Source organism: Platalea leucorodia (assembly GCF_965183815.1).
Source record: "Platalea leucorodia genome assembly, chromosome: 5".
Classification (NCBI taxonomy): Eukaryota; Metazoa; Chordata; class Aves; order Pelecaniformes; family Threskiornithidae; genus Platalea; species Platalea leucorodia.
The window spans coordinates 47,759,696-47,785,947 of NC_138827.1; the positions used below are offsets into that span (position 1 = coordinate 47,759,696).

Genomic DNA, 26,252 nt, shown 5'->3' on the forward strand with positions numbered 1-26,252 from the left:
ATAAGGTCTCAACAATTTCTACACTTGGCCACATACAGCAGCACCTTCGGCTCCCCTCACTGTATACAGCCTGTGCAAAGCAGAAAACAAACGCTTCCAAGTCAGGGACTCCACAGCTATAGCTGCATTCCCACTTCAAAAACCGCTGAGGGTGTTAGCCAGGTTAATGCAGCTGGTTGTGAAAGACAATCAAGGACCAGGCTAGAAAGGCACTTCTTCCAGAGCATTCTCCAAGGGCAGTGGCTGACCCTGATGCAGCTGCTCAGAAGCAGACCTGGGACGCAAGAGGACGCACAGGCCACAGTAAAGAGGAGCAGAACACAGAGCAACCTGGAGCACCAGGGGACATGCCCTCAGCATAAATGCTGTACCATACCCTCTGACTAAGAGCACAAAAGCAATACATCTCTCCCCTCCCTCCCAAACGAGCTCAAACCTGTGCTGCTGAGTCAGGCACCAGAACAGAGATGAAATATTAATGCCTGGCCAAGCATTAGTTTACAATGCCAGCTTCAAAATCACAGCTTCACTGATGGTAATAGAGGAAGCAGATAAAATTATAAGCCATCTACTAATAAAAGAGTATTTAAGAAGAAAAGAGCCCTTTATTTAAAAGTATCATGATGGCAAGACTTTGGACCCTTATTTTTAAATTGGAATTAGATGCAGAGCAACTGCTAAAAAAAACCAAAACCTACTTGAGAGTCTTCAATACGGGATTTTTAAATGAAATCACAAAAGTTATCATACACATTAAATACTTTAAACGCAGGTCTAACACTAAGGAGTAAAGAACGCAAACGAAGCCCAACATTAATGTACTGTGTCAAACTGCATTGCAACTTTTTCTGTTTGCCAAATATAATCAGTTTTATAAGCATATAAGCATTGTTAGAAACACCAACATCACTAAATGCCTTAAAAACTACATCTTTAGAGACTAAACACAATAACTAGTACTGAATAATCAATTCTAATGCTTCAAAAATATAAACTATCATCAGTTAACATTAAGACTTATCTTTTCTTCTCCAGTCATTGCACGTATTATGATCACAATTTCACAGTTCAATGACCTAAAGACTGTCAAAAGAATCATACACTTTTCCAGTGTAGTTCATCACTCATTACCTTTCTAGCATCATCATGCATCAATCTGACTGCCTCCTCTCTTTTAAAAGAATTAGACCTGGAAATGAAAATATGCACACTAATGCATCAGCTTATTGGACTGATTATATTCTACATCACCATTTGGGCATATGTGCCATTTCCTTGCATACAAGTATTCATGCTCAAAGTGCCTTCCATTTGCCTAAAGCCCATTGCTCTACATCAATCTAGGTCACTCTGCATTTTGATTCTGCACCTGCTGCAGCTCTAGCCACCCAATCCAGGTGCAAACTTGAGCACTGATACATTACCAAAAGAATAGCTTTAAAGAGACTCAAATTAACCTGAATTTCTGGAAGGAACTCTAGGCAAACAGAAACAAAGGAGCATGTATCTGAAACATTGAGGAGCTTGAGTTAAAGACTTTGAATTGTGGATGAATAAGATTGAATAACCACTTCTTTTTTCAGCTGTATACTCTTCAAACCCCAGATAGCAACAGCTCTGCAGACTGCCTGGAAATGATTCACTACCCCACTTCACACCCATGGTAATTGAATCACTGACACCAAATTTCATTCTACATTAAGAGTTTACTGAACACTCCTTTTCAGTACTATACCCTAACAAGTTAAAAGTTTCATGCCTAAATTTCCAACCCACACTAATTAGTTTACAAAATTTTCTGCATAGTTCATATGTAACAGTTCAGTAATAAAATTACAAGTAATTAACACCAAGTTCCTAGAAGTTTCTTACAGTATGAATAAAAAACATTACATTATGAACCTGTGTACATTTTCCAACGCTGAAGTGAACGTACAGTACTGAACTACTTGGTCAAACCAAGCCAGAAAATAGAAAGACTGCAATCTTTTTCCAAATGTGAATCTCTTACACATATTCTCACTAGAAAAAAAAGCAGAATCCTATAACCTTAAAAATGAATGCAATAAATAAAAGTCTAACAAGGCAGTCAAGTTTCAGAACTCTGCATCTCCTGCTACCAGTTCTCCTATTCTCCTTGTGTGAACAGAAATCACACAATTTAAAAGAAAATACTTATAATGAGAAATATTTTATAAAGAAACTTTCTTAACAATGTATAAGAGAGAAAAAAAATCTATGGTCCAGAGTCACCTCAAGTTTAAAAACTTCATAGTCCTCTGTTGCGTAGACTTAACACATGACTGGTTGAAAGCTAGACATGCTTCTGAAAAACTGCAGCTATGTTTGAAAATCCAACACAATTACAGGAATAATTCAAACATAAAATGACAATAGCAGGAAGTCAACAGCAAGCTTTCCTGAAGCTTGGATGTGGTAAACAATATTCTTTTCACCATTGCAGACTAAAATCACATGGCTGTACAGCAAACCGCTCTCCAATTTACACCAAATAGGACTAAAGTTTTTTTGGTTTTTTTTCAGGGGGTAAGGTGGGGGTGTGGAGAAGTGGGGAAGTGGGGTTTGGTGGGGGTTTTGTTTGTTTTGGGTTTTTTGGGTTTTAATAATAATGATTGGCTTCTGCTATGTTAAAACCTTGACAACAACAATAGCAGGCAAACAAGAACAACACTCCTGGAACACGTCTTAAAGACCTAACACTTGGAGCAGCACAGAGAAACTTTACTTTGCCATCTATACTGAGAGATGTACTCAATTGGTCAAGAAAATGTTAAGTCTTCAAAATTATCATCCCAGCACTATTTCACACTCTGGAATTACCAAAGAAACAAGCATACGAATGGGGAAAAAGCAGGGTATAGCATCCAAAACAGTTTAGTACCTAGCATGTCCTATAGAACAATCACATAAGCTCAAAGTTTCAATATATCACTGGCTGAGCTGCAAACCATACACATCAATAAACATGTATTTAAATATCAAACATTCAGGCAGACAGGAGAGGACAGGAGATACCTTCCTAAGCATCAAATGACATTTGGGCACAGGATTGTTAAACCCTGAAAAGGATGTAAAAAATTATGTTGCTCGAGAAGATATGATTGACTGTAGTTTGAACAAGATGGTCTGTGGCATGAATAAAATACCACTAGTAAAGACACATTAATAAATGACATTAATAAAGTGTAAAAATAAAAGCTAAAGGTAGTAATATGAAGGAAAGGAATAAAACTACAAAAGGGAAAAGTAGGGAAAGTTTAGCACAGAATGGAGCTCTATGTTGCTGAAGAGAGGATATCATCACTGACTGCCAGCGTGAAAGAAACAAAACCAACACAAAGGAAACAGCAGTTAGGGAAAGTAATTGCGGGGCCTTCACCTCCTCACCTCAAAACCATTTGAACAGTTCAGCATGATGAGCACACTGCCAGGTAACATGTTCTTCCACTGTGGAGATATCTAGGACATGCGAGTGCTACTGCAAGAGACATTCTAATACATTTACTATGGCATATATCACAGAACTTTAAGTATGCCAAAGGAAAGATTTCTCTCTCCTGCCTAACCAAAGATGCAGTAACAAGACACCCATTGGAGAGAAAGCTACTGACTCAGGGCTGCATAAGCAGTTCCATTGACTGCAGGTGTAACTGATTATTTGCTCTTCAAGAATAGCACCTCCCAATTACAACCCCCCCTCACATCTACTATTAAAGCAATCTAAACCATTCTAGCAGCAAAGCCTGTCCCAGCTGGCATGAAGATTTTAAGTAAGCCAACCAGAGAGGCATCCTGATACACTCTATCAGAAATAATGATCCATCTCAAGAAGCAGAGAAATTTGGCTGCAACTCAGCAGTTTATTTAATGCATCTTGTGTTAAAATTCCTAAATTTACTATCTTAGCTCTACGAGCTTTGAATTGTTTATGCTAAGAACAAGACTGTTAATGGAAAAATTCTGTATTAAACCACACAAACATTCAAAGAAAAAACAGTTCACCTCTTTGCTGCCTAAACTATAAATCTTCATGAATACTGTAGTATTATATGAAACTGCAGACAGACAATAAGCCGCAATCATGATGCACCTAGGAGAGGACTGCTGTGAATCCTTCCTATAGTTTCAATACCTCTGAGGAATGAGGAAACAGGTGACACACGAATACAAAAGCTTAGAGACGTCGCCTCTCTTGGCTTTGCTTCAGTCTTTAGCCAAAATCACTACTACGTGCATTGTCACACACATCTTACAATCCTCCCTTCCACAATCGCTAGCCAACCATACGCACAGTCATATAGAGTAAGATGTGGAAACCCTTCAGAGTCATGCAAATCTGTAGGGTTCAACTTCACCTTGGGTGTTATCCATCATTACTAATAAATGTGGATACAATGGTATAAAGACTGCAAGTTATTATACCTAGAACTTAAATAATCATCCTTCGTTTCCTTCGTATTTCTTTCCCCAAATCCCCAATACTGCAAGCTTTCCATAAACACATGTAATTCCAAGTTCTTACTACATCGACTGTAGAAAAAAAATAGTCTTTAAGGAACAAAACAATGCCTTATTTTACTTTTATTGATGACTCTTTCTGCTTGCAATTGCACTTCTGTATGGAATATTTGGGGGCCACAACTTAATTTTGAGGGCAATTAAGTTGAAAATCCTTTAAGGAATGAGTTCACTTGTGATATACTTGCAAGTGATGTGTATAGTTCAGTTTTAAGCCAATCACATTACCAGTGCTGAATGGCATAGGAAAACATTTATGCCTAATTATGGCTTTTGAAAACTACCTGCACTGTGAGTTTTAGTTAGACTAAAGTTTTAAAGTTATAGTTTTATAATAGAATATCCCAGAAGTAAACATCATCTGTTAGTTTCTAAAGTTAATCTGTAGCTGAGGAAGATCTCGAATATCTCTAGGTCCTCTCCTAAGAAATCCAGATGTTAATTACTAATTCTACATAACTTCCATAAATGCTGTATCAGCACCTTTAAGTCAATCCTGTATTTGAAATACATTCTTTCAAACACCTAATTTGTATTTCCAATGCTAGCCTACACTTATCTAACTTGGTATGACACTAGTGCTATTCTTCAACTACGTATTTTTTTAAATACACCTAGAAAACTGAAATACAAAATTAACTCCATATGCAACTAAACCAAATATAAGAAAGTGGAATGTTAAGACACATAAACATATCCTAAAGAGAAGCACAGTGGTAACAACTACTACCCAGGAAGAATATGACCATTTCAGGCATTTCCTAACCACCACATTCACAAACGAACCTTTCAGCTGGAACAAGAGCTGCAGTCCAGTCCATTTCAGCACTGATGGAAACCCCAAGACCACATTCTCAGAATCACATAACATACAAATGAATTTTTCACCATTATTAATTACAGGCAGAAACATTTTTTCCCCTGGCAATCATTTAATCTCTTCTTTGATTTATGTTCAGAAATTTCTACATTAAACCCACACTGGTGAGCTGCTCAACAAACTCTTCTGGGTTCTTTTTTCCTGCCATGTAAAACCCGGTATTTTCTGTTCCCTCTTGAACAACACACATGTGGTAAAAGCATAAACCACATTCACCTGTTTAGTACAGATGTTGTCTACACAGATTGCTTACTAGAACTATGTAATTTGTCATCCAGAAGTACACAGACCATTCCTTTACATAAGTTTCTTGTTGTAAAAGAGTCCACAATTAATTATATGCATCGGTACATTGGAACTGTTACACTTGTCCATTAATGTCTTTCTCCACCTTTTATTTCATACTGTCCCATACAAATATTTACTATTTTTAACTCTTAATAGGAAATGGTAGTAAAAGGAAAAGTACTTGGCAAATATGTGGCTATTGAAGATTTAAAATATTACCAGAAGCAAACTGAAGAAGTACTAGTAAAAATATTCATGGAAGGGTTGGTGTGGTTTTATTTTTTTTTTTTTTTTTTTTTCTTCTTTCTTTCCCAAATTCCCTTGGCTCTTATTATAATAATGAATTCTTCATGGATGCTATTTGTCGATTATTTTTCAATGCTGAAAAAGGTAGCAAATATCCTGCTTCAGCTTTTTTCTCCTACCCCCCATGCAATTGTCAGTGAGTAGTAGTAAATAAAAACAACTGCACTGAAATAAAAGTATATTGAGGCCAACAAGGAATAGACTTCAAGAGGATATAATAGAATATCTGACCAAATTTCCTATAGTAAGTTTCACACACACAAAAAAAACCCCATAAACCTAAAAGATATATTCACATATAAGTGCACATTTACAAAACTTTTTTTTTTTTTTTTTTTAATAACTTCACAGACAGCTACAGTCAGATTCTGAAATTCTTGTACATTATCCAGCATGAGGCATGTGGAAAACATAACCTTCACAAATCTCTTACGGCATGAAATTCTTCTTGGTGTTATATTTTGTGCTTTTCTTTCTCCAGTTACAATCAAAACTGAATATCCAAGTAGTACTGTAATATACTCTTGCTTTTTATTTATTTATGTAGCAAAAACTATGTCATTTCAATATAAAATTGAACACAATCAGCTACAGTACAACACTTCCACAAAATCCGAGAATTCACATACAAGGCATATGAATGTTACTCAGTTTCCCTGAACAAAAAATGGTACTAACTTGGACAAAGCTCAACACTCTAAAAGATGAATGCTGAATTGCTCATCTACAGCTTAAAATGGCATTTAGCAGCATGTAAGTTCTTGCAGCCAGAAAATAAAACCCTCAGAAGCACGCATAGGAAGTTTCATTAAAGAAGGGAATGATTTTGTTTGAAAACTAGAAGGAAGAGGCAACTCAGAAGTGTAACAAAATTTGCCTTGTCCTCTGCAAGGAACACAAAAACATCCAACCACAACAAACACAAGATTTGCAAAATAAAAACACAACAAGACATGAACATGAAATAACTAGAACTGGTACTAAAACCGAAGACAAAAAAAAAAAGCAAGGGGGACTGAAGAAAAATTTTGAGTTAGAAAGACAAATCACCACTCAAGTTCACCCTGTTTTAAAATAAGTGAGAATTCTTAAATATCGTAGATTATTTCCATCTTCTCTTCAGAAGGGAACTAATATTTTGCACTGCTGTTACCAGTTTGTTTTTTCATTTAAAGAGATATAACAAGCTAATAATATTTACTTGTAATTACTAGAAGCAACTTGTAAAGTCATTGTGACTGTTTGAGGACAGGCAGTCTATTTCATTTTATGCACCTTACAGTCATATTTACAGTTCTGCTTTTTTATTAATTGCATATGACCTTCCCCAAACCAATAATTAAACACCCCCCCACCCCCCCAGCCCCCGAAGTTCTGGCTTTAAGCTTTCAGTTTGCTTCCTAAGAGGCAGAAATATTTTCTAACAAATAGTATTTTTAGACTTTATTACTTGGAAAAGATATCTTTAGGCATAGTTACAGCTTTTTTTTGGCCTTTTCCTAGGTTTGAAAAGTAATGGCACAGAAAATCCCCTAGCTCGAACTTTATAACTCATTGATTTCATTTCCCAATTTTTATTTCCTTTTAAAAGAAGCAGTACAATCAACTTACCCTCTTTGCCTTTGAATCTTTCCTGATCATATCTGTTGTAGGCAGCTGGAATAGGTTGCTTATTTCGTAAAGTGGGATCCTAAAACAGGTTAAATAAGATTTGTAAAACATACTAAAAAATACTTGATGGTTTTTGAACTTCATAAAGTATTACACGGAACCGCTTAAGAGTATACAATTAGTTCATTTTTGTAGGAGTTTCAATGCATTTGAAAACTTCCAATACGTTTCCCTTCAACATCCACTTACAGTCTTACAGAAAGAGAGTTTAGGAGTGCATACTGAAAGCAATGACAACAACCTGAGGCAAAACTAAAGTAGCAGTAACAAACTACATTAGCTAAAATGTGTAAGTTTTATGAAATCACTGAGTTTTTGTAATATCTCAAGAATTAGCGGGGGAAAAAAACCTGTCAAGTGACAACTCATGATTAAGCCTTCAGCCACACACACAAAATATTCCTTGCCAGCCTGATTAAGCTAAAATCCTGCTAAACCTACAGAATAAAAACAAATTTGGAGGAAAAAAAGGCATTCTAGGAAAAAAGTTTTTAAAAAGCACCAACCTAGCGGCACGCTAAATACCAATTTAATCTTTTCTGTGGATGACTTAGGTATGTATTCACAACTGTTCTGAACGGGACATTTCAATAGTCCCGAGCACAATTTACAAAATTCAACACAAAGCAAATATTTAAATGCTGGAATTCATCTTGCTATTTAAATTTAGTTCTTTGTTAAATGCAGCAGCAGCAAAAACAAGTCCAAGCATGATTAAATAGCTTTTACAGAAGACTGCCACTGAATTCAAGAATATATTAGGTTTAATAGAATTCAATAGTGAACACCACAATACAAAATAAATCCTGTCTAATACCTAGATAGACTTAAACAATAAAACTCTAAGTCTGTCCTCCTGATTTATTACAGGCAAAAGAAAGCTGGTTCAAGCTGCTCCCACTCATGAGTCATGTTCCAGATTCTTAAACATTTGCTACCCTATCTGTCAGAAAAACAGCAAAACATTTTGTTTGAAATGGCAGTAGTCTCATCCAATACATTTTTTGCAAATAGATGCAGGATGTCGCTACTGTTTGATAGATGCAGAAGCTGGCACTAGCAGTTTAATCTCTAAGTAACAAGAACATATTGAACAAATTAAACTAATATATTCAACTCTTTAAATACCAATAAATGTAAGTTAAGTCAAAGAATATCTGTGAAGTTATGCTTGAAAGTTGTTCATTCACTGGAACTAAACCAAAACAAATTTCATATTTAATAACGACAAGACAGCCTTCATATTCAAAGTGCTGCTCTTACCGTTGGTGCTGTATTTGGTGCAGGTCTTTGCTCAGGTGCTCGGCCTTCTTCTCTGGCTTTTACTGATTGAAGAATTGCAAAAATATTCTTGGCAAAGTTCTGGAAAAAAAAAAAATCAGATACCCGTGAACCTTGCTGACTATCTGCACTTCACGTTAATAACAACACAGGCAGAAGACACCATTTGGTTAACTTGTGCTTCAAAGAAAAACAAAACCTGTGTACCAATTTTGTAAATAGATGTTTTCTGATTATTTTTCTGTGTCAGGACCCAAACACAAACAGAGTTTTAAGGCATCATTGCTACCTCCTATTCTTTAAGGCCCAAACTTGCTAAATCTAACTGGCTTCGTTACAGCACAAGCTAACCCAAACTCTTCACAAAGAGCTTGCAAACTAATCTCCTTCCCCCCTCTTGCCTACCATGCCCTTACAGTCCCTTTCGAACTCTTTGTGCTGTAGCAAGAAGGAAAAACTTTCACCCAAGATTTCCAAGACAAGTCTCATCTCCGAGGCCCACGTACCTATCCGCTAATGAGAGCCTGTCTGCTCGCTTTTGGCCTCCTGACGGGAGGTCTGAAGCACAGTCCCTCTGTCTGCCTAACCCTGCGCTACAAGCAGCTTTCCTCCACCCCGGCGTGCTCATCTGTCTGCCTAACCCTGCGCTACAAGCAGCTTTCCTCCACCCCGGCGTGCTCAGCTGCTCTTAGAGAAGAGCCCTTATGAACCCGCGGGAGGCCTCCCCTGATCCTGCGTGGAGCAGCTGAGGCAAGGCAGGCAGGCAGCCACCTCCTGCACTTTCCATCAAGGCTCTTGAGCAGAGCAGAACATGCTTCAGCTGCTGCTTAACAGTTCACAAGCACAAAACCCTGTCACGCTGTCTTGCAGTTCTTTTAATATTTGTTTTGAATTATGACTTCACTCCATTTGGCACCAAGTAATTTAAGCAATAGAGCCTTCATTTTAAATTGGAGGAAGCAAGTATAGAAATCACATTCACAAGTCTTTGATTCAAGAGTGATCCAGGATAATTCTAACAACTTCATGCAGTGTTTTGTCAGATAACTAAGTCATTGAGGCACAACTGAGCAAATTATATTGATCAAGGTTTTTAAAACACATTCCCCTCCTGGTAATATCAGTCGATCTGCTTTATTCTAAACAAAAATGTAAACGCTAATTAAACATTTGAAAGGCATATGCTTATTACATTACCACTCAACAGGCATTTTAAGCTATAGAGATGTGTACACAATGTCTGTCATTACCGACAATTTTCAATAATGGTTCATCAGTAAAAGAAACCTTTTATCAATTAAGGAAAATGGCTTTTTTACTGGTTCAGAATAGTATAAAGTATTCACAGAATGCTTAGATTCGTCCAGAGCATTGTATGCTAACACTGAAGTGGTGTTAATTAACACCACTGGCATTACAAAACAAATGCATGAATTACAAAACAAAGACTTTTGGGGCGAATTTTGTAGAAACTGTTTAGAGCAAGCTGTAATGCAAAGCTTCTCTAAGCTTGTTCACTTGACCTCAGTCAGCATGTTGTCAATCTGCTCCAAGCCAGAGGGGCAGGAACTGGAAGACCACCAGAAACCACTTTAAAAGGCAAAGCCATTCCTTGAGCAAACCCAGTTCTTTTCACAAAGGCTGAAAGAACTCATACAAAACTGTATTTGAAGTTCTTTTCAGTCAGAAAAATCCGGGGGGGGGGCAGGGAACCAAACTTTAAAGAGCTGTGAGCCATGCACATATCAATTATATGAGGACACTCAGAATCAGCTCTGTTCTTCAGAAAATAAGTCTAACTACATGCTTTAACTAGAAATTCAGAGATTTCTCCCAAATTGTGGAACGGGCAGAATATCAATCATAATTCTTGTCATTGCTGTGCTTCATCACATACTGTCTCTTGGAAACAACAACCTACTCAGTCTTCTGAAATTCAGGAGGAGAAGGAACTAATTAAATACCAAGAGGAGAAATTTTATAGGAGTGATTGTCCATGTAGAAGCAAGGTCTGCTTTTCAGTCACAAGGAAGCTACGACCGGCTTTCACATCCATATTTCATTCATAAAACCTACAGTTAACATATTCTTAAAGTAAGCTTAAATTTCAAATTATGATTCTTTCAAAGGCATTTTAGCATCTCAGATTTTAATAGCCTGAAATTGCATGTCCTGGACTGATTTTTAAATTCTTTCAGGTAAAAAAAACCAACAGGATTTTCTCCCATCTGGTGAAAAGAAGTCACTAATAAGCATGGAATTACGAAGTGGTTTTGATGATGTCTTTTTTTCCACAGCGTAAAAATGCAGGTCTCCCAAAGCCACAACTAATATCTGTTTGGAAGGGTGAAAACCAGCAGTGTTTTAACAAGCACTCAAACTAACATCATCATCTTGCTGTTCACTGGCTTGGTCAGGGATGTGGGATCACATTACTGTGACAGAAAAATGATAGAGCAGGAAGCCCACTGCAGGTACCAACTGATTTGCAAAGCCCTGCAGAGTTGCAAGACTGCTAAGTTTTCATTGTTCATCCCTTCAGAGATCAGAATATGAACACCCCCAGCTTCTGCCCTAGATTTAGTTAAAACTTAATACCAAATGCAACATTTTTATTACCAAAAACTTCTGGTCTGGGGGACAGAGCAAAAAAAGAAAAAAAAAAAAAAAAAAAAGAAAATATTTGTTTCTCTGCATTAAGTCTTAAAAAAATTTAAACATGCTTTAAAAATGATGCTTCAGAAAATCCTTAGTATGTAAAAGGACAATTACATCAATTCTTGTTGCTAGCTGCCTAGAGTGCTGCTACTCCCATGAAAGCTCTCTTTGTCAATTCCAACCATGTCTACACCTAATAATAAATCATCACTTTGGGGGGGGGGGGGGAAGGCAAAATGTTTCAGCAACTATCAAATTGGGCTTTTGATATTTTCTTAAATAAAGTCCTATCATAATAGATTTTTCTACCCATCCTCACTCCTACCTCTAAAAAGACAACTCATGCACTAGATGTAAAGCGGAAGAGAAAACAACGGTAGCCAACAGATGATCAATAACAGCAGCTATGGTCAGATAAACATAGGCATTCATCTTACAAAAAAAGTCACATGTATTCTTTAGGAAAGCCTGCAACAGTACGTAAATTCTCAAAATTTACTGGCACAGATGCTCTATCCCTTGCCAACATAGTGACTAACACACACGAAGTCAAGTTACTATCACTGGTATTAATTTAACACCAGGCTGTTTGAGGAGAAATACCAGAGCAAGTAAGATCAGCCTGCTCTGCTGGGGAAGACTTAATGAAGTTACATCATTACCAAAAATCCTTTTGTAATAAAAATACTTCCGTTTAAATATAGCACAATTTACTCTGAAAAATTGCAATCTTCATTCTGTGACCTATATTTAATTTCTGTACCTAGCCAAAAACCTAACGCTCATGAAGAAAGACTTCTAGTCACAATAGCAGCTTTATCAGGCTAGCAAAAAAAACCAAACAAAAACCAAAACAAACAAACAAAAACACAAACAAAAAAAACCCCAAAAAACCCAACTTTTTCCTGATAACGATCATCAAGGAGAAATACTAATTTCAACTTCATAGAAAACAATTCTTGAAGCAAAAAAATTAAAGAAAATATACTTCATGTCAATCATCTGAACAAAAATAAAAGATTAAATCTAGCATGTAGAACTGGAAACGTATACACTGTTACATGGCATGGCTAATAGAGCTTCAAAACTCCTATAGCTGAGTTGTAACCAAGTTTACATTCTGGTATTTCACTGCAGAGAGAGAAGAGCCTAGGAACAACCCTCTAAACTCAAATAAACTCTTATTTGGGCTGACAATAAGGATTTCTTGTTGGACATGCATCCCAGGATGATCAAGAGCTGCAGAATGCTATAAAACTGTCCAAACTTATAGGAGAGCTGGAGAAAGAAGAATCAAGCCCCTACCACACTTCTTTTACATGTTTGCTTGATGTGCTGAGACATACTAAGTCCTTTGGAGGCACTTACAGACTGAAAGGCATGATGCAGTACCAGAAATGCAATATTCCCATCACATTATCAGCAATTCCCATGTACTGCATGACATGAAAAACAAACGGTATTCAGGTGGTCTTGTAGCAGCACAGCAGAAATATAAAATTGTTCATATGGAACATGAACTGATGAACTGTATATTTAAAAGAAAATATTTTGCACATTTAAATTTAAAGCACATATTTAAATCTGGAGCCCTTCATTTAAGGCATCGCTCTCCTATGCCTAAGAATCTGTATCTTCAACTTGTAAACTGTTCACCAATATTGAAGTTGATCTTCTCTCCCCTCCCTTGCTTTTCTAATTTAAAGACAGTCCTAAAGCACTGCATTTTATATTGTGTGCTAGGTTGCCCTCATAATCAAAGGCTGGACATATGCAAAATTGATATTCAGGGACAGTCACAAGCAACTGCAAGCATGCAAATACACTGGTAGAACAGCTATGCGAACTACCGGTATTTTCCGCACTGTGCTTTTCAGACCATAAAAATTTCCATCATTTTTGACCCAGCATCTTTCCTCTCCTTATACAAGAAGCCTTCAGATAAAGGCCACAGCTAGAAACATGATCTTGAATTATATAGTTGTGATGAACTAAATCCTCCTTTTTGAATTACATACACATGCACCTCTCCCATTTTCCTTATTTGCTTTCATTTGAATAACACCTAAAACGCACAACTTCACTGGCAGGCACGTTTGCAGAGAGCTCACGGCACCTCTCAAACTATTCTCCATACACTTTTGACCTGTCCATACCATACTACAGTAAGTCATACAACAAGCATACTACCACACAGACAATTTAAAAAAAAACCACCTAAATAAACAGGACATCTTAGTCGTGCTTTCAGAACAATAGCAGTTTAAGAAATCAGCAATAAAGTATGGGAATTTATATAGCTAACCAACTGAAACACAGTACATGACTTAATTGTTTTAAGCTGTCGGATTAGGGAATTTATTAAAAAAAATATTGATAAAACTGAAATTGTTACTAACTGCTGGGAAAAAAAAATAAAAATCAGACACTCCCTTTCACAAGAAGTTACTCTGGGAATCAAATAACATTTCTTTATGTTCCAGTCAAAAAGTTCATTTAAGTATTACTCTAGTCTACTGCACTGAATTGAAAACATAGCTATTAGCCCTGTGTATTTGTGGACTATATTTTCAGTAACAAGTACCACTCCTCACTTGTTCCATATTATCTTCACTAAATTTTTACAGCAAGAGTATTATATGAAAGACAACCGAAACATTTAATTTGAAATAGCACAAAGGCTGATTCAGAAGTATGAAAGAGCAGCAACACTGTAATATTCTGAAGATACAGCACAGCCTAAAATCTGCTCAAAAATCCCCCTCATACATAATCCGAGTTTATTTCTCCTATGAAAGCAGCATATGGAAATGTATTTTTTTTTAATAGTTACAGAAGTAGTGCTTAAGAATGGTGAAGTTATTTTACAGCTGACCTAAATTTTCTTTCAGGAAACACAATGCTTTATTCTACAGAGTTTTCTGACAAATTCAAGGTACCTGTTTACAAAACAAGATTCATTATTGCTCAATATAAACACAATTTTTATAATCTGGTCCATCTTTCCTTTAAGTGCTGTATTCAAAACGTCTGCACTAGTGCCTAGCAGCAATATAAGAGTCTTCTCAGTTTCACTAAGTAAGCTAATATAGTATAAAGTGGAGTCTGGGAACTTAAGCTATACCATGCCATTCTAAAACCATATGTTTGTTCCATTTGAAAGCACTAATGAGGATACTAGTTGCTATTAACCTGGCACACCTTTGCCTTTTTAATTTTGCTGTTAAATTCACCACTCTTGTGAATTTCAGGAACATAGAACAATTCTGCCACCTAGAGCCCATACATAAAGTTGCTTTCTTTTCTTTTAAAATATCAAAAATTTTACTCTCAGACCTTTTAAGCTGTCAAAAGTGATTAAAATACCATATTAGTCTTACTATAAAATTATTTTAATTTAAATACATTTCCAGTTACAAGATCATATAAAAGAATTTACTGAAATTGTGATTATAACTGTAGTATTAACCCCCTCACAGGTGACTTCACTAGTAAGAATGCTCAAAAGGTATCAGAACAAAAATATGAGAACTGAAAGTAACTGCAAAAACAATTTCTCACAGCATTTACTTCAAATATGTTAGTTACTGTTAAAAGGATCAACCCTATGAATAAAACGTATTAATTTAAAAAATAAAGTATGCAAATACTAACTGCAGTGGTAATATTTTCCAGGTAATAACACAAAACTAAACATATTGACCACCATATAGAAGAGATTTATTTGGGGAAAATGAAAAGTCCTGCTCTTTAATACGTATGTACAGGAATACAGAAAACCACAAAGGAATAACATTCTGAAATAGTTCACAGCAAAACACTATATTAGATAAATTTGCAATTGTGTGTTACATCGAAGGTAAATGCCACATACCAGGAAAGCACTAATCCCTCTAGCTAGGTCACCTATAAACTCCGATCATCTTACCTCGTTCTGGACTTCTCATCACCATGCACACAAACATACCCAGAAGCTGGGGGTGGGGCAGTGGGGAAATAAAATCAAGATAGCAGAATACGTACAACCCACAGTCATGCTCTATAAAACGAAGTTAGAGCCAAGTCCATTCCCTTCTGTATTAATGTCCTTTTTTATGGATACACAATACACTGGGCATCATCAACCTTTTTTCCAAAGGAAAGTATAGATAACTAGTACATTACAATAGGACTGCAATAACTAAAGATATCAGATCTGAAAAATGATGAAGGTTTTAAAACAAAAAAAAACAACAAAGTTGTTTATTTAAACAAATTGCTTCTTATACAAAATAAGATTCCTGTACTTTCAAAACAAAGGTTAAGAAAAATATGTGCTGGATAGCCTGGTCTAAGTCTTTCACATAAGAACAGAGAATATAAAAATATCAGGATTAAGGCAGAAAAACGTTTTATTTGATTCAGGCTTACTTCCTACTTTATCAGAAAAGAGGACAATTTTTGTATACGAAAAAAGCCATAATTCAGAATATCTCTTAATTTTTTGGTAAATATTAAGCAGGGAGAATATTAACTACCAAGATTGTAAAGGAATCAAATCAGTCAGTCTGTAGAAGTGAAGCAACAGCAAGTAATAAACTAGACCTTTGCTTCAACATTTTAACCTAGACCTAGCAAGTAATATGCACATAAACAAACAATCTTATATTGACAAGAAGATACAATTTCATGATTCAAAGGTTATGAAACTAGAGGGACCGAGTTTCATGTAACTCTGACCCCATACCAAGTTCTAAAGCTCTAAAAAGTTTTTCCATTATTAACAGATACCTGCATAAGGAGCCCACATCTGATCATTCTTCAATTTTATACACAGCTAATTCCATTAGAAAAATGTTTACCTCGAATTCAGATTTCTCATGTCCAACTTACATGGTTCTACTTCCGTGCTTTTCCCTGGCACGTATCCAGGCGCACAATAACGTTAAGACGCCATATAGGTCACTTGACTCCTAGCGCCTTGCAATGCCTTCAAAAGACTTAGACAAGGCTCAAGGAAGACAGTAAAGGGATGTACAGATCTGTTAAAAGAGGTCAAGAAATCCACAAAACCAGCAGCTGGACAAGTCTCACACAGTTGCTGCACATGGATATAAGTGTGTCTGTGTATGGACTCACATACATGAAGCGCGTATAGCAATTGTTCCAGCTTCTTAGTCGAAGCGATTTAGAAAGGTTATGTGGTATAACATTTAAGCCTTCCCATATATTCGATAGGATGGATTATGTTATTTCTCCTATATGTAGGGCTAGAGTTCACTCAAGAAAAGGTAATTCTAATATGCTTGCAACTGTAAGAAAATATGACTGAAGAGCACTACCCAAAATTCAAAGTTTTGGCAATAATCTCCAGCATATCCCTACAAAGAAAAAGATGAAAGATTTTTTTTAAAAAACATCACAAATACTCAGAGCTCACTATTCTTATAAGAACACTGGTTCATTTCAAAAAGTTATAAATTCACAAGGCATTCACTAGTGCATTTCCAAGATTCCAGTTTTAAGATTTCTCCACACACAAGCATGTTCAACCCAGCCCACCCAGTTACCATGCTGCTTATCTAAGAAATATTTCTGAGCAATCTGGGAGATTAAAAATAAAAAAAGTAATCAAATACATCAGAAGTCACTGACAAAAATATGTCCTCCACATAGACCTGCGAAAGCTGAAACTCCTGCTTAGGCTACTTTAATTTGTTCCTACAGGAAGAATTCAAGAGCCACGAACACATTTTCAGTAGGGATGGAATAAGGAAGTTTTTCCTTCAGAAAAGATTGCTGAAGCTTGCTACAGGAAATTATAAAAATCAAAGGATTATTCAGGAAGGAAAGATAGAGGAAGGATGTGAAAAGAAGGAATCAATTTCAGTTTAAACACAGTTTTTCTAGGTGTTCAGTGGTTTGTTTTACAAAAAAGCCAGACATTTATCTAAAAACATGTACACAACAGAACTGAAACCTCTGCAAAGCAGTAATTCAAAACTTAACACTCCAAATGCTTATGATGTTAAATATTCTATGTATGGGTTCAAAACTTTAGCTACTGAAGAAGATATCCAGTTCTATATACAAAGGTTCTCTCAAATAAAGAAGTTACAACAGTAATATTTTGCTAGTATTTTCCCCAACAATTTGCAGTTTCGAAAGTGTCAATATTAATTCTGACATATCTTTACCAGACAATATTTCAGTTCAAACAGATTTAATAATATAAAAATGTGACAAATTTAACCTGCTCTCCAGAAACAGGTTCCACAGTCAATGGCACAACTACATTACCAAGAACTCATTCATACCCTTCTAACATGATGTAAGTAAGCATGCAAAATTATTGTTTGCTTTACACAAAAAAGGCCACCAAAAAAAGAAGTGAGGCACTTACAGCAGCAAGACACCTTGTCCAAATATCAATCTACAGATTAAATAATTCCCACTTTTCTTCTTTAAACCTCTCTCCCTACACTGTACTACTTCTCTCCCCCAGCATACCCAGCTGGTCTGGGTCTGAAGATAGCAGTTCCCTTACCCTGATTTTTGTGTGTGTTTGTGAAGATTAAGAATGAGAATTGGACTGCATGAAGAGCGATGACAAACAGGAGTGATTAATTTCTTAAAGCCCCCAACAATTGTGGCTGTCAAAAGAATGGTAAAGGAATTCAGCAGTAGCTCTAGCACCAAGTACTTTTATTGCTTTTGAAATCTGACTGAATTTTCAGTTGGTTAGACTGTCAATGACTCACCAAAACAGCAATGTTATGTTGCATGCCTTTAGTCAAACCTGAAACTAAATTGCTTTAAACAATACATCCTCTCAAATAGATCTAAAATTAAGCTACTATGAGAGGAAAAAAACCTTAGACTAAACAGATGCAATTTGGCTCTGAAAAGTGATTACATAAAAGTGTCACATTATTCATAAAATCTAGAAGACTACACTACAGACTTGGGGAAGGCCAGCAGATGTTTAAAACAGACAGTGCAGAATGACTCATCCCCTAGCGATTAAATCAAACACCATTTCCAAAAGAAGGTAGAACTGCATAATAATCAGGCAGAAGACTACGGAAAAATACCTCAACAAAAAGTTCGAAGTAGAACATAAAAATAAGCAAGCAGACAAATGCAAATTCTGGAAGTCTTAAAAACAAAAGGGGACAGGTAAACTGAAATGTCTGATTTTACAAACAATAGCAACCTCACAAAGTCAGTAAAAAGACAGCCAGGGATCAACGCAACATCTGATTAAAAGAGGGTAACAGAGGAAGTCGTACAGGTAAAGGGCCTGTGTGATGCATTATAGAAAGCTTAGAGTCAAATAAACTATGAATGACAACCAACGAACGATAGCAAATGAATGATAACCTGTCCCAAATCCTTAGAGCATTAGGGCTATATTGCCAACACGAACAGGACAGTACAGAAACCTTCAAAGAAGAAAACAGTAATCATGAGAGACTGCAGTTACTTTGCAGGTTGGGTAAGTGTCAAGAAGGGAAGTGATGCAGCAATTAATTCTTTACCTATCATAAGCAATTGCTTCTTACAGCAACTGGCCAAAGTAGTCACAAACGGAAAAGCATCTCTTGATATCCATAGTATCTATTTTAGAGAGGTAGCTGCTGAACAATATTCTACAACAGGAGTACCAATGCACTCAAATTCAACATTCTTGTAAACAAAACAAACAAACAAACAAAAAAACCCCAAACCACACAACAAAAACCTACAGCCAGGAAAAAATCCACCTTTATTTAATTTCAGCAAGGGGAGCTATGTAACAATGAAGATGCTATCAAAAGATAATTAAAAGCAGCATCTAAAAGGGCAGAATGCAAGTATCGTGAAAACTTTTAAAGATGTTAAAGAACACTACATCACTGGAGACTTAAAAAAAAAAAATCCTGGAACAGTTCTATAAAGCAAAAAAGGCTGTTTGAAGTAAAAGCAAACTTCAAAATCGGAAAATGTGTCCAAAAGGAGAAACAGTAAATAGTCCATAAATATATTTAAGATTATTGCCATCTACATAGAATTTTGAGAAGCATCTTGCTGAAGGAATCAGTACTTTTTTCAAACACATCAAAAACAGAGGAAACCTGCCAGAAAGCTGATAAGGACAACAGATTCTTTTTGCTGTGGCCTGATCTTGCTAGTGTTTTCCTTTTGCATCTTAAGCTATCTCTGCATCTTTGTTTACTACAGAGAATTCTGGGAAAGTTCACACAGTTTTTCTCTGTGGAGAAGTGAGCTTGAGGAGCTGCCTCAGACTGAAGCAATTTTTAGAAAGAAACAATAAAATTGACATTTTGGGGTGCCCACACTTTTGTTACCATTCACTCAGCAGGTCTAAAGGAATTCAGATATTAAAAAGTCAGACACTATATGGTATGTAAACTACTGTTGAAGTCAATCTTGGTTTTAAACATTCTAGGAGGATTCAAGAGACTGCAAATAAGACTATACCAAGCAGACAGTGATAATTTACAATAAAAAGAATTATCGGGCACATTAGCAATTCAAGTATCATACAGAAAAGTCAAAACAGCATTTGCAGAGGAGCATCACACTTCCCTGATCAAAATTTTCTAAATGAACAGACAAATAGATAAGGAATGATCTGCCTGAGAGAATATATCTGAGTTTCCAAACAACTTTTGAGAAGGTCTTCACAAAGGTTCTTTTAAAAAAAGAAAAAAAAAAAAGAAAAAGAGACTCAACCAAAACCCTCCCAACCAACCTACAAACAAAAAACCCTGAGCTGTTCTGGAATAAACCACGGCCCTGGGTAACAAGTGATGTTTCCCCATCTACTTACTCTCACTGTTACTTGTACAAAAATATAAACATTAACATTCGATGATTTCCGTCCATGCTATCAAGAATGCTCCTGCAATCCTGCACGAACAGAAATAAAGATTTGCTATTATGCCTGTTATATTCATCAGCCTAGTCAAAGTAACTGCATGCTAGAGTCTAAGAACAAACTTGATGTCTTATTTCTTGTCTTTCTTCCTGTGTTAGGTTTTGCTGAAAATCACTACCCCATCTCACTATTATTACAAGGATACTACAATAAAACATTCAACTCTTTCCCTAGTATCTTTGCAGGTTTCCCCTGGAAGACATGTAGATATGAATGCCACGAATGAATGCTAAAGGAGGAAAAGCTACGCAGATTCCTTCAGTACAATCATTTCCGATGACTAAAATGTTAAAGGCTTTTACCAATTTATCAACTGTTCAGCAGTGAAATTGCTACAAATCTGACAGACTTAAAGAAGCAACGCTCGCTCTGAATGTGGCATACAGGTATTTGCCACACATCTAGTAAATTACCCCATAATTCATGAATGAAATTATTCTACCACTAATGCCATGAGACCAGGTTGTGAAAATGAACGCTATGTAAAATACTGTTAAAAATAGACAAATGAAAACAGGGACTTTGTTTACTTCTAAACATTATTTTCCTGTGGCAGTACTTAAAGAAGTAGTGAAGGCAAAGGACGCAATTTAACAATAACCTCAGGAAAACAGAGATTTGCAATCTTTTAGAAAGTGACCTAGTGCCAAGTATCACTGCAATAAAGAAAGCCTAACTGTCCAAAGAGAGCAAGCTGTCAGCTGTGCTTGCAACGACATTCTGGATGGCACATAACCAAGGACAGCTAAAGACATGGATTAAAGGAGCATGAAGGAACAAAAATATACAGAAAAGGCTCCTCATGGTAAAGAACACTTCCTGGTTTTACTCGTTTTACCATCTTTTCTGTTTACTTCAGTGTTTTCCACAGCTTAGCAGCCTTTGGACTTTCAACATTGTCCTGGTTTCAGCTGGGATAGAGCTAATTTTCTTCCTAGTAGCTGGTACGTTTTGGATTCAGTATGACAATAACGTAGCCGCAGTGTTTTGGATTCAGTATGAGAATAATGCTGATAACACACTGATGTTTTAGTTGTTGCTAAGTAGTGCTTAAACAGTCAAGGACTTTCCAGCTTCCCGTGCTCTGCCAGGTGCACAAGAAGCTGCGAGGGGGCATAGCTGGGACAGCTGACCCAGACTGGCCAAAGGGCTATTCCACAGCATATGACATCATGCTCAGCATGTAAAGCTGGAGGAAGAAGAAGGAAGGGGGGGACATTTGGAGCAATGGCGTTTGTCTTCCCAAGTAACCGTTATGCACAGGATGGAGCCCTGCTTTCCTGGAGATGGCTGACCACCTGCCTGCCAATGGGAAGTAGTGAATGAATTCCTTTTTTTGCTTTGTTTGTGCAGCTTTTGCTTTACCTATTAAACTGTCTTTATCTCAACCCATAAGTTTTCTCACTTTTACTGTTTCAATTCCCTACCCCATCCCACCAGGGGCGACTGAGCAAGCGGATATGTGGTGCTCAGCTGCCGGCTGGGGTTAAACCACAACAGTCCTTTTGGCGCCCAATGCGGGGCTCAAAGGGTTCGAGATAATGGCAGATTTGATTGGAATGTGCTAGATCAAATTTATAGCTGTTATTGCTTTTCAGCTATTAATCATCAGACTTCTGTGCTTGCCACGGGGCTTGCTTGCCTTAGTGTATATTAGAGTCTACTGCCTGTTAGTAGCTGCTTTTTACTTTTGCTGCTTGCTGAACTGCTTATCATCTTACTCTGCTGTGCCTGGGAACATTTTGATAACAGCAATGGCCATGCGCCTGGGCTGGCAGATGGCCAGGGCATCGCTGCTGTGTCTGTGCTGCTGTACTGGACAGGCTGGAACTCCAGTGTGAACTCGAGTCGAAGGGACTGTGACCTGTGCATGAGTCCACGCAGGAGCAGGACACCCCAAAGCGTCTGTGGATGTGGATAAGCCCACACCAGAGCAGGCATATCTCAAAGCGTTCATGGCCATGGTTATGTCTGTGCTGCAGCAGGTATACCTCTGAAGGGATTATGGCCCAAGGGTAAATCCGTGCTGGAGAAGGTACGCCTCAAAGCATCTGTGGCTGTGGATAAGTCCATGCTGCAGCAGGTACACCTTGAAGCATCAGTAGCTGTGCATGAGGTCATGCTAGAGCACTTCTAAGCGTGTGGCCATGGATAAGCCCATGACAGAGCCGGTACACCCCTGGAGGGAGCAGGTACACCCCTGCAGCCATGGGTAAGGCCACGTTGGAGCAGGTTTACTTTTGAAGGGACTGCGGCTGTGGGTAAGGCCACGCTGGAGCAGGTATATCTCCGAAGGCATTGTGGCCCATGGAGAAGGCCACGCTGGAACAGGCGTACCTCAAAGCAACTGTGGCTGCGGGTAAGTCTATGCCGCAGCAGCTATGCCCCTGGAGAGACTGTGGCTCATAGATAAGGCTCCACTTGGAGCAGGTAAACCCCTAAGGGACTGCAGTCTGAGGATAAACCCAAGCTGAAGCAGGGGCAAGGGGAGGAGTTCATTACAATGTTAAACCCTATGGTCTGGTCCAAAGCGGCCAGAGATGGAGATTGTAATGGAAATACCTCTAAATTGTTGTAACCCAGGATTTGAGCTGCATATTATGGGAATTACTATAGCAGGAACCACCTGAACCAATGCTGGACAAGTCTTACACGAAGCAATGCAAGTCCAGCAGTGACCCGAACTGAGCTGGCTTTGGTGCCCAGTAACTCCACGCAACACACCACCTCTCCTGTCCTGAGTGACCACCATCACAGATGGAGCCCAAAGTCATGGACTAATGAACTCAGTGGACATTTTATGGACATTTATGGACATTTTACAGACATTTCACAGGAGTGGTCCATAGGCTAAAGGAATGATACCTGTGCATTGTATGAAAGGATGGGAAGCGGGGTGGTGGTTAAAGAGGATGTATTGGATAGTGTGGGACCTGAGCATGACGTAAAGGGTATGGAACAAGGGGTGGATACTGTCCTGGTTTCGGCTGGGACAGAGCTAATTTTCTTCCTAGTAGCTGGCATAGTGCTGTGTTTTGGATTTAGGATGAGAATAATGCTGATAACACACTGATGGTTTAGTTGTTGCTAAGTAGTGCTTACACCAGTCAAGGACTTTTCAGCTTCCCATGCTCTGCCCAGTGCACAGGAAGCTGGGAGGGGACACAGCCGGGACAGCTGACCCCGACTGGCCAAAGGGCTATTCCATACCATATGACGCCATGCTCACCATATAAAGCTGGAGGAAGAAGGAGGAAGAGGGGACATTTGGAGCGATGGCATTTGTCTTCCCAAGTAACCATTACACATGACAGAGCCCTGCTTTCCTGGAGACGGCTGACCACCTGCCTGCCAATGGAAAGTAGTGAATGAATTCCTTCTTTTGCTTTGCTTGTGTGTGCGGCTTTTGCTTTACCTATTAAACTGTCTTTATCTCAACCCACAAGTTTTCTCACTTTTACTCTTCCAATTCTCTCCCCCATCCAATCAGGGCAGAGGAGTAAGCAAGCGGCTGTGTGGTGCTTAGTTGCCGGCTGGGGTTAAACCATGACAAATGTACATGTGTTGCTACTTCTATCAGTTACTCCCACTTTTGTCTGTTTCAAACCCACAGGTACTTCCATACAGCCCTCCCAATTGTAGGGCTCAAGCCAGCTTTGTTCAAGAGAAATTAAGCGATTACTTGGTATCTTTTAAATGGCCGAAGCAAGTATTTTGAGATACATTTTAGGCTTACTGTAATAAGGTAAGAATGAACTCTTCTGTCACTGTGCCAACAGCCCTCCAAAGCCTTCCTTCACCTAGAACATTAAGCATAATCTCCCCAGCCATCTATAGTTAACAAGCTAGAGATACAGAAAAGAGAAAATGCAGTTTGTCATTTGGATCATAAAAATAGCTTGGTATCTAGAGCATTACCTTGCCTGTGCTTTGTAAGATTGTAGTTCTTGTCCTCCATACTCTCTCTCTGCTGACAATATCTCTGGTTACATCCACTTCAGCATCAACAAAACTTCTCTGTTTAAGAGCAGTTATGTCATCATCCAGATCAGTTTTGATAGTGGATCTTTTCTTTGCCATGATTTTTGCTTTGATAGCAGCAATTTTTTCCACTGACATGGCTTCAGACAAGGACCTAAATGAGCAAAAATAACAGAACGGACTGAACAATTGCACAAACAATTCTTCTGAAAGAATTCATGAATTAGTAATTTCATCCTGCTTAAAGCTTATGGCTATGCTATAAATCATAAAATAGTCACTTTACATATACTTGAAGATTACATGAGCTTGGCATTGCTGTTTTGGGCATGAGAATCAAACTTCTAACAAAAGACTCCATCCCAGTATTAGCATAAAAACCATCAAAAAATCCGAACTGTAACAAGCAAAAGTAAAGACTGCAAATGTAAAGTATCAGGACTAACACTTCCATTTACGTTGTCATCTAAATTTCAGCCCCCTGTTATTTTTAGTGGATTACAATTTTATGTCCAGTCAATCAATCCCTGGCTGCGCTGAGGCCTTCAAAGAATTAATCTAAATTTTGGCTGAGGTGCTGTTACGTGGACTTGGTCACTTGGAAGATGCGTTACCTTTTCAGAGCACGTAAGCCAAACAAATAACAGATGGTAGTAACTTTGTCCACTTTAATCTGTGTTTGAGGTAGCTCAGTTCAGTCCAAGAGTGCAACATCTTTATCTGTTTGCTTTTAATTGTAAACACAGAATTTGGTTGCCGAACAGTGAGCCCTATTGTTTTGCAGATGAGCTGAAAAAAAAAGGACTGAATTGCACAATCCTAACTGCACATACTCAATTCAACTTTATGTGATTGGGTTTTTTTTTGAGATTACATTGAAAAAATAATACAACGAGTCCTGGTTGTGAAGTATTTTCCTTTTACAACTAAGCTATTGGAAAGGGAACTTTTTTGTGTTGCTGTTAAAGTAACAATGACAAGCGCAGAGTTCAAACTCTCCGCCTGTAAACGTTATTTATGCTTTTAGAAGGGCAGTCTTTTACATTCAGCATTAAAAAAAGAAAAACTGTAACACAGAATAAAGTAATTATGAATGAATATTCAGTAACCCTCACTGCAGCATTGTCTCGTAACTCCAAAACAAAAGTTGTCATACACTCACACTAGTATCCAAATTATTAGTTTATACAAAACAATGTGTGTACTTTTTGATTTTTTGATCCTTAGACTTTCTGATATTACGTCAGGTATGACAATCAGGTTTCTTTTTTTTTTCCCTATAGTTTCCTTTTAAGTACACCTATATGAGAGAGAGAGGAAGAAGATATTCAAAAGACATATTATTCATGTGGTTAAGTGTAATTATGGATTCTATAAATGCCACACTTAGGTATATTAATTGTCACAAAGCTAACTGATAAATTTAAGCCCAGTAAAGAGCAGACAAGCATTCACAGTATTGTTTATGCTCACAAAAAACTTCAAGAATGCAGTTGGTCTAGCAAGAGAAACTACTTATTTGCAAAAATCCAATGCAATTCATACTTATACACCTTCACTGTAGGAAGCATAACTCCCACTTTACATTATGACACCTGACACACTAAAGAAACTAAGCACCTACCTTTAAGACTTCTGAACTCAGGTATTTGAAAATGAACTACTAGAGTCTGGTATCCTACTAAGCCCAAGACCCTAGCATCAACAAGGCCTTGCAATAATTTC

General features: G+C 37.6%; 1 protein-coding gene across 1 annotated transcript in view; it reads right to left on the reverse strand.

Moving 5' to 3' along the window:
- Positions 1–26,252, reverse strand: part of CDC73 (cell division cycle 73) — a 118,273-nt gene that overhangs the window by 80,557 nt on the left and 11,464 nt on the right. Inside the window, exons 7-9 of the mRNA XM_082311699.1 lie at positions 24,465–24,681; positions 8,948–9,046; positions 7,625–7,703 (exon numbers count right to left, since the gene is read on the reverse strand). Of these exons, the coding sequence (XP_082167825.1) occupies positions 7,625–7,703; positions 8,948–9,046; positions 24,465–24,681 (395 nt within the window). The remainder of the gene's footprint in view (positions 1–7,624; positions 7,704–8,947; positions 9,047–24,464; positions 24,682–26,252) is intronic.